Genomic DNA, 9,663 nt, shown 5'->3' with positions numbered 1-9,663 from the left:
TACCCTAATTTATGTGGACTATTACATAATCATATGACTTGTTTAAACTCATTTTTTTAATTAACTTTGGGAAGTGCCCTTTTTATTAATCAATTAATAAGTCTGTACAAAAATAGACTCAATTGAGCCCACAAAAAATAGTCCAGCAATAAAAGTAAAATCAAAAGAGGCTCGAACACTATGCGGGTCAGGTCCAAGACTTGACCCTCTATATAAATGAGTAGATGAGGATTTCCAAAATTAGGCATTCCAGCAACCTCCGAAATGGCACCGCTGGAAGCTCATTTCAATGTTAGCTTCATCTTGCTCTAGATTTGGGTTAGCAACATTGTTGGGGATGAGATTAGTGTACAAGCTTCTCTTCATCAGTTCACAAAGGTAAGTCCACTCCCTCATTCTTCTTTTCCTGCTTTTCTTTTGATTGCTCCATCTTCCGACCATGTGTTATTAAATTTTCAAATGTGTCTCCCTGTGGAAAAAAAAAACTATGGTAATTTTTGAAGAGGTGTTGAGTCATGGTCTTCAATAGAGATTGAACATGTGAGTGTATAATCCTTAATACCCCATCCTCTTTCTTCTTTCTTTGATATTTCATACCTCCTATCTTTCTTAGGTAAATGGAGGGGATAAACAAGATGCCCTAGAGCTCTTTCTCAAAGTTCTCTTGTTAATTGACTGCCTAAAATCATCACATATGATTCCATGGCTCTCTATTTTGCTGATGACTCTTTTTATAAGCTAACATAGCTTAGGCTAAGTAGCTTAGTGCTCACAGTTATGTAGCCCTTTGATTGGCAAAACATTAAGTTAATAGCATAGCTGTGAGGCCTTGATATGATGTCTTTATGTCAATTCATGCTGAATGATGTTTATTTTCCTTGTTTTAATTCTCAATGATGCAATTTGTGCCTTATCCATGTTCAAAATTCCTTTGCACTGTGTTGGTAATTGTTGAAAAGATTGAATCTGCATGTGTTGCTTTTGATCAATTGTCATATTAGCTAATTTGTCTGCAAGTTGATTAGCTTCTCTAAAAATATGTCTGAACTCAGTCTGTATCCCATGTTGTAGTTGTTGTATTTCCTCAACTTTTTCCACTATTTGCCAAGGGATCTTCCATTGTTTTATGACTACATTCTTTAAACTGAGTGAATCGATTTCAAAAATGACTCTGTTCAGCCTTTTATTTTTGCATTCCCTTATACCATTTAGTAGAGCCATTGTTTCTTCTTCCATTTAGTTGTGAAACCAACTACCCCTGCTTCTGCAAATGTCAAATCCCCTCTAATATCTCTGATGCAGAAACCAAACACACTTTTTCCTGGGTTTGCTCTACTTTCCCCATCATTATTAACTTAACCCAATCTACTTCTAGAAAATTCCACCTCACCACACGATAATACAAAGTTGGCTTGTATCTCTGTAACTTTTGAACCATTCCTTCCCAACTTTTAGGTACTTCTAACCAAGGGAATCTTAATTTGATAAAATGATAACTAGTCATTAGACTCTGATGGCAGAGCCTCTTATAACTATATATTTTATCATGTCTCTTTCTCTTCCATAATTCCCACAAAAGAATACGAGGGACAATTTTTAAGACTGCTGTTAATTTGCCTGAACCCTTCTTCTCCCACCATTTTGTGATAATTTATTGTAGATACAAATTCTCCACCTGAATACCCGCACATGTAGCAAATTGCTTTCATAGTCTTTGGGCTATGGGAGCGATTAGAAAAAGGTGAGACATTGTCTCCTGTAGAAAGTCCTTACAACAATAGCACCTTAAGATAATGTTAATTTTCATTCTTTTGAGATTGTCTTCAGTTGCTATTCTCCTCTTCCAAAACCTCCGATGAAAAAAATTTATATTAAAAGTTAACCCCTTTATCCAGATATTGGTCAACCAATGTTGCTCTTCTCTTTTGGCTCTCACGATTCTATAAGCTGGATTTACTGAGAAACATCCACTATCATCCCCCATCCACCATGTGTTATCATTAATATCCTCCACCAGTCTCGGGATAATATGTTCTATAATATGCTCAATTATATCCACTGAAATGGTATTCAATAGCTTATGTTTGTCCCACTGTCCATTCTTTATAAAGTTCTTGACTTCAATTTCCCCATCTCCTCTTATTTCATTCTCCAGAAAATACAAAGCACTCAACTTATTCCAATTATCAAACCAAAAACTTGTATTTCCAGACTTTATCTGCCACCACATCTCATGCTCCACTTCTTCTCTTACTGAAATCATTGTTTTCTACACTTGTGAAGCACCTATACCTCTAGCAATGGTAGGATGAAGTTTTTTGCAGTATTTATTCCACATAACTTAGCAAACAAAGCTCTTGACATATCTTTTAGTGATCTAAAATCCACTCCACCTTCTTTCTGAGGATAACACATCTCCCCTCAACAGATCCAATGCTTTTCTTTTTCTCCTTCTGATTTACTCCAAAAGAATTAAGCAAAATTTTTGTGTAACTGCTCTACAACATTCTTTAGAGGATTTAATGTTGATAGAAGATAGATTGGCATGGATTACAGCACATGCTTAATAAGAATAAATTTACCCCTATAGGATAAGAATTTATTCTGCCAAGACAAGATTCTTCTAGACACTTTCCTCAAAATATCTTCATAATGAGCTTTATTCCTTCTTCCATAGAACACTGGACATCCTAGGTATGTAAATGAAAAATTACCCATATTAATACCAGTAAGTCTTCTTAGTCTTATCCCGATAGCCAAAGGAGTCTTCTCATGAAGGTAGAAAAAACTTTTCTCCCTATTAATCATTTGTCCTGAAATCGGCTCATAACTTCTAAGAACCTTCTTCATCTTCTTAACTGACTCTCTATCTGCTGAACTGAATAAAATTGTATCATCCGCATATGACAGATGATTTATTTTTGGACTCCACTTTGCAAACCATAACCTCTATAATTATCATTCTTGAATAAATTATTTAACCCTCTTGACAAAACTTCTACATCAATTATGAACAAAGTTGGTGAGAGAGGGTCACCTTCCTTCAAACCCCTTGATGACTTGAAAAAACCATGTGATTGACCATTAACTAGTACTAAATACCAGTTATCTGAAATAATTCTCCACACCATCTCAATAATGACCTCGGAGAAGCAAAATTTCCTCAAAACCTTTGTAAGGTATATCCATGAAATGTCGTATGCTTTGGCTATATCTAACTTAACCAAAGCATTATGAAACTTATTCCTCATGTTTGTGTCTCTAATGATATCTTGGGCCAAAAGAACATTTTCTGTTATACTTCTTCTTTTAATAAAGCCAAACTAACTTTTAGAGATAATACCAGGAAGGGCTGTTACTAACCTTTCATGTACACATCTGGAGATGACTTTATTCACAAATGTGCTTAGGCTGATTGGTCTCGCATCTCCACAAGTCTTTATATTCTTCGTCTTAGGAATCAGAACTAGGTTTGTGTGAGTAATAAACCTTGAAAGTGGATGCCTACAGAAAAAAACCTTAACCATATCAGTAATATCATCACCAACTATATCCCAGCATGACTGAAAAAAATATCTAAAAAATCCACCTGGCCCACTGGTGCTATCACATTTATCTCAAAGACCACTGCTTTCACTTCCTCCCTGGTGGGTAAAGCAATTAGAACCTCATTTTCCTCCCTTGTAATCAAATGAGTAATATTTTCTAGCATCAAAAAGTCTTTAGAACAATATTCCTCCATAAAATGATTTGAAAAAATGAGATCGCCTCTTCCCCAATATTTTCATTTATAGTAACCATGTCCCCCTGTTGGGTTTAAATTTCAACAATATGAAGTTCTTTCCTTCTTCCCCTTACATAAGAATGGAAAAACTTTGAGTTATTATCCCCATCCTTGAATAATCTTATACCAGCTTTCTGTTTCCAATACTCTTCTTTAATATTCCTGAATCTCTTCACTTTTTCCTCTGCCAAACTCAACTTAGCTCTGTTCTGTTTTGAAGGAAAGATCTCAAATTGTGCCTCATTTGCCTTTATCACATCTTCTAGAGTAGCAATCTTCTTAAATAAATCTCCAAAGGTTTCCTTACTCCATTTTGCCAAAGCCGTTTTTACTTTCTTGATTTTTGCCTGGTAAATCATAAAAGGGCTCCCACAAAAATCTACCTGCCAATTCTTATCGACCACTTCTTTAAATTGTGGATGTCTCCTTTGAATTTATCACTTCCTACTCCGTGTTAGAAACTATGTGAAGGGAAGCATGGCTGGAACCTTGTCGTATTAAATGATGGACCTTACTTGAAGGCAAGATTTGTAGAAATTCTTGGTTAACCAGAACCCTATCCATTCTTTTAAAAATACAATTGTTTTCCACTCTTCTACACCACCAAGTGAAGTTACTGCCTTTATAATTCAGTTCTATCAATCCACAATTATTGATACACTGATGAAAATCGATTGATTCAAACTGTGTATATGGAAGCCCACCCTGCTTTTCTTCTTTATTGAGGATCACATTAAAGTTATCGTCTATAACCCACGGTATTTATTGATTCTGTACTATTGCTTTAATATATTCTCATAATTTTGGTCTCTCCAAAGCATTACACCTAGAACACACAATAGTCACAAATACCTCTACTAAATTGTTTGTTAACCTTAAGAAAATTTACTAAATGGAATCTGATACAATCTCTATATTTCATTTATCCTCCCAAAAAAACCATATTTTTTATGAGCAATTACTGACTGCTCCATTTAGACTCAGTCTCCCTTTATAATGGTCTAGCTCTTCTAGGCCTTGAAAAGGTTCCATTAGAGCTATTAATGAATAATGATGCCTTCTGTGAAGACCTATTAATCTCTCAAAAGCGTTTTGAGTATTAACCGATCTTATATTTCAAAATATGATTTTACCTATCATTAATCACTATTGGAATCTTTATCCTTGCTACTCCTTATTTGCACCTGAAGAGGTATAACCTGTTTTTTCTTCTTAACACTACTCTTCAACTTCCTAATTGATCTTGGTGATAAATCACCTTCTCTTTCAATTTGATTAATGTTTTCCTCCATGTCATCCTCATCTTCATTTTCCTTTCTAATCTGTATTTCTTCCTACATTGGCTCCCTGATATATGGAACACCATCCACATGTTGAGATTTTTCCTTACTGAGATCATCAACCCGTTTGTTAGATCTAGCTTTATTGTTCCGTTCCTGCTGACTCCCTTCTGCTTCCTCTTTGTTAGAACTTGCTACATCAGTTATGTCCTTTTTAGACCTTTGCTTCTCTTTATCATTTGATGAGCTTCTTTTACTTGTATCAACTTCAGTGATCTGCTTTGGTGTATTATGACTGGTGATATCCTTAAAGTTCTCCTGCACCTATTTCTTTGTCGACTGTTTTTGTTCATTATCATTCTTTTATTGTACCTCATTGCTCTTTCTCCTTAACTCCACCCTCCTCACTATCCAAAGCTTCAAATTAATTGTTAGGATTCTGCTGAGACTATTTTCTGTTCCATACTTGTTCAATCCTTCATCTACCTTGGTATCTCCTTTTTTCTCCTCCCTTTCTTGCTCTTTGTTCTTTAAATTGTTCTCCTCCTTCTTCTTTCTTCTAGTCTTTCTATACTTCTTTATGACTCTTCTGTTGTTATTTACCTTCACCTTCCCTATTATCCTGTTCCTTTTCTTTGGTTGTCTTCTCCTCATCTTTTGGGTATAGTTTGGGATGAATTACATAACATTGTTGTTCATTATGTCCCTGAATCATACATGTCTTGCAATATTTAGGGACATAATCATATTAAATGCTTATCTATTTTTCATTGATCTCCCCAGATTATTTTCTTAACCTAACATTGATCCTTTTGGGGAATTTTCTCAACAAATCAACCTCCACTTTGACCCTTGCACAACTAGGTCATGTCTGATTTTTTATGGCCAAATCCACCTATAGAGGTTTACCAACAACAACTGCTAAGGAAAAGACAGTCTCTTTCCCAAAAAAATTTGGTGGTAGGGCTGGAGACAGTATCCAAGCAATGGCAGTAGTAGTTTTTTCCTCCGAATTGAACATAGGATCCCACTTCAAAGTCCTCATAGGCTATGTCCATCTTGTATGCATTATGTAAAAGGTCGACTTAGAAAGTAAATTGACATAGTCCTCAAGATTTGAAGCTCTTATTAAAATATGCCTACTGCTCACCAAACCTATATTACAATCCCCTTTAATTCTCATTGTTTAGGTATTAGCCGTCTGAGATCTTGAATATCTGGTCAACCATAAGAAAATTTTCCTATGACTGCGTATTAAAGATTTTCATTCACAATCATCTACTCCACTTCTTCCTCCTACCAAATTACCCTTGGTTCAACATGCAAAAACATAACTGGTTTCAATTGAATTGGCTAGCATGGTTGCTTATGTTTCAGTAATGCTGCATAATTATGTTGTGTATCCAGATTACATTGCGATTGGTCAACCATAGTGGGAGATTAACCTAGAGAATTGGTGGTTATCGCCACTGAAAAAGGTAAAAGACAGTAGGGTTTTTCGGTGGCTAGGATTTTTTTCTTTTACTGAATTTGGATGTTTAAACTCCTTCATATGTGTAAAATCTCATAATTTATTTATTTATTATTTAATTATTTTCTTTTAAACAACATGCTAGTAAGGAGTTTAAAACCATATACATAATACTATGGAGTCTACCATCGATCTTTACAACTGCCAATAATCGATCAAATTATGCGTCTATGATAGACCGTATGAATTGATGGACCCCAAAGTACAAGTATGTTTTGAGAATATTGTTTGTTCAACCACTATTCACTCATATACCCCTTCGATCACCACCCCCAATTGTTGGTCAATTTCCATAATTTAATTTTTATATTTAATTGTTTCATTTTAAACTACATGATACTGATGGTACATCGAGTCATTTGGTCTACGATAGATCTATATGTGTAGTTGAGGATTGACAAGGGCCATGTTCGACGACAGGTCTTATAATAGTAGCTGGTCATTCGTAGACCGAAAGTGTTGTCTGTGATAGACTATATGTGCGATCTACATATATTATCAAACAGTTAATTCTTCGTATATTTTATCAAGGAAGTTCACTGTTATATTTATTAATTGAGCAATATGAATTTAAAAAGTTGGCAGTACAAAAAAAGAACAATCATAAAGAAGAAGTTAATCAATAAATAAAAAATTACAAATAATAGGGCAAAGATAATTAACAAACTTAAATCATGATATTGATGTTGTTCATTGAAAATACATGCATTTAACCAATACCAAACCAGCAAAAAGAGCAAAAAGAAGAAGTTTTCTTCTAACAAAAATTCTAAGAAAGTTTCTTCTGCAATGAGCAAAAATAAAAATAAAAACTACCAAACTAAGGGGATGGTGGGGGTCATGTAGTCGTTGGCTTTCAGACCAAGCCTATCTAGAATTGCCCATATAAAATGATCTATCCAACGTAGTTCACATTCAAGATAATGCAATCCTAACCCATCCTGTAGAATAGGTGATCGAGGTCATTGCGGAGGAGAAGAACGTCGTAGTCACGATGGGTACTCATTCTCTTAAGTAAAAGAGATAAACCGCAATAGATAATGTCACCTTAGTAAAAGTTTTTCAATTCCAACGTTTGGGAGTCTCCTCCTATTCTCCCATGAAATCACCAGAAATAAGAACAACCTCTACAATAGACGTCCTAGAAATACACTAAAGTTGATCCTCGATTGTGCTAATGGTATATGCTTATTCTATGAATGGTTAATGACTGCGCAGATATCTCTATAAAATAGTAAAACTGCAAATATTGCTTCTAATCAACGACCGTTGGGTTTATGGAATAGAGAAACGAAGTTGGAGTCGTCTGAGCTACTGTAATGTACTTTCTAAAGAGGTTTTAAGTAATGTAAGTGATTTAAAGGCTTTTTAACAATGATGGAAAGTGTGTTTGAAAAGATAACAAATAAATGGGTTTGAAAAGATAACAAATAAATGGGGTAACAATGGATGCAATGGACAAGATTATGATGTTCGTGGACTAATTTTGAGCTGAGCGTCGGAAAAAATCGTCGGAATTGTGCCTGGAATAGAGAATTTTAAAGGAAAATCGAGAGCTTCTATTTTAAGCTTTTGAATTATTTTTTTCTAATTATTTTGAAAAGATATTTTGAATATAATTATAGATGAGAGGAGGGAGGCTAAAATATATTATTATAAACTTGTGTGCTAGATTTACTAACTTAAAAAGAAAACGATGATGACATCATAATTAGTGAGTATTTGATAAATTTTCCAAGACTTATATCTCAATGATAAATTGTAATACCCTGCATGTTTCTAAGCTAGGAAGTGAATGAGTATTCCTACGTATGAAATATCCTATCCTGTGATTCATACTTGAGTACATGACTTACAATGAATATCCTAGTGATAGGATAGCTTATGATGCATTAAGCATGTTCATATGAGTCACTTAAGGTAATACAAGCTAAGAGTTTTTGAATCCATCAAGTTTTAGTGTTCGATTTTGCAAGGGTCATCTTTCAATGAGTATAACTCAATGTTAATGTGGTATTTTGGCTGATTTAGACCCACCAAATTATAGATAATCGAATTAACTTTCCAACGATATCAATTTTGCCTTAATCCAATACCCGAACGAAAAGTTATGCCCATTTTCGTGAGAGACAATAAGGATAGGCGATTGGTTAGGCGCCGCCCAACCAAACATAAGCGATTGGTTAGGCGCCGCCCAACCTAGATTAGGCAATCACTTGGGCGCCGTCTAAGTCAGTTCCAGGTGCCCAAAACACTCCATTTTGAGTTATTTTAAGGGTAATTAAGTCTTTTAACACTCCTTACACGTCCCTAAACTTAACCCTACGAAATATATAGCTTCTAAACATATTACAACCCTATTATCATCTCAAATCTCATCATCCAAGAGCACTAAAAGAGAAAAATAACTAGGGTTGCGTAACTAAGCTTGAAGATCCGATTTCAAGGAAATTCCTCCGTCAATCATCAAGAATCTTCCTTCTAAAGTATGCGTGAGTTGATTCATGGACTCCTTTCGTCCATGAAGCTCAAGAACCATCTTCTAAATTTTGTATTATGATGTTTATGTTGTTGGTGGTTGATGTTCATGTGGTTGGAGTTTGATGATGCCTAAGATGGGATCTTTGTATGTTTATTGTGAGGATATGGTGGTATTTAACGTATAAATATGTGAAATTGGTGGTTGAATATTTCTAATCTTGATGAATCCACCTATGCCTAAGATGTGCATGTAAGGTGTTTGTGAAAATACCTAAGGGAATAGAAATCATGCTTTTATGACATAATAAGTCCTAAATGACTATTCCATGTTCTAAGTTTATGTTCAACGTGATCCCCATGCTATTGTCTTGAATTGAAGAAGTTGTACGAGATGCTCATGATATTGTTGCGATATGGAATAACCATGTTATTGAAGCCATGCAAGTATATACATGTTGTGTACATTCCCGATCATGTGATAGTTTGTTGAGAATCATTCTTATTATGAAAGCCTTATGATGTTGTGAATTGTGGACTCAAATCCTATGATCAAGTCATGTCATATGTGTCAGTTTCCTCCTATTGAG

At 34.9% G+C, this 9,663-nt stretch overlaps 1 protein-coding gene across 1 annotated transcript; it reads right to left on the bottom strand.

The window, feature by feature from the left end:
• Positions 1–5,118: 5,118 nt before the first annotated feature.
• On the bottom strand, positions 5,119–5,718 carry LOC124896832 (vicilin-like seed storage protein At2g18540). The gene is made up of 2 exons (XM_047408672.1): positions 5,437–5,718; positions 5,119–5,340 (listed from the first exon to the last, which is right to left on the bottom strand). The coding sequence occupies exons 1-2, from the start codon at positions 5,716–5,718 to the stop codon at positions 5,119–5,121; spliced, it is 504 nt and encodes a 167-aa protein (XP_047264628.1).
• Between the last annotated feature and the right edge of the window lie 3,945 nt (positions 5,719–9,663).

This window comes from Capsicum annuum, chromosome 3 (genome assembly GCF_002878395.1).
Source record: "Capsicum annuum cultivar UCD-10X-F1 chromosome 3, UCD10Xv1.1, whole genome shotgun sequence".
In the NCBI taxonomy this organism is placed as follows: domain Eukaryota; kingdom Viridiplantae; phylum Streptophyta; class Magnoliopsida; order Solanales; family Solanaceae; genus Capsicum; species Capsicum annuum.
This window is presented reverse-complemented; position numbering and strand designations above follow the sequence as displayed.

Excerpts from the sequence above, each read along its gene's own strand:
- LOC124896832 (XM_047408672.1), bottom strand. The coding sequence starts at position 5,718 with ATGAGGAGAAGACAACCAAAGAAAAGGAACAGGATAATAGGGAAGGTG. Across the intron at positions 5,341-5,436 it reads TAAGGAGAAAGAGCAATGAG|ATCACTGAAGTTGATACAAG; the intron begins GTACAATAAAAG and ends ACACCAAAGCAG.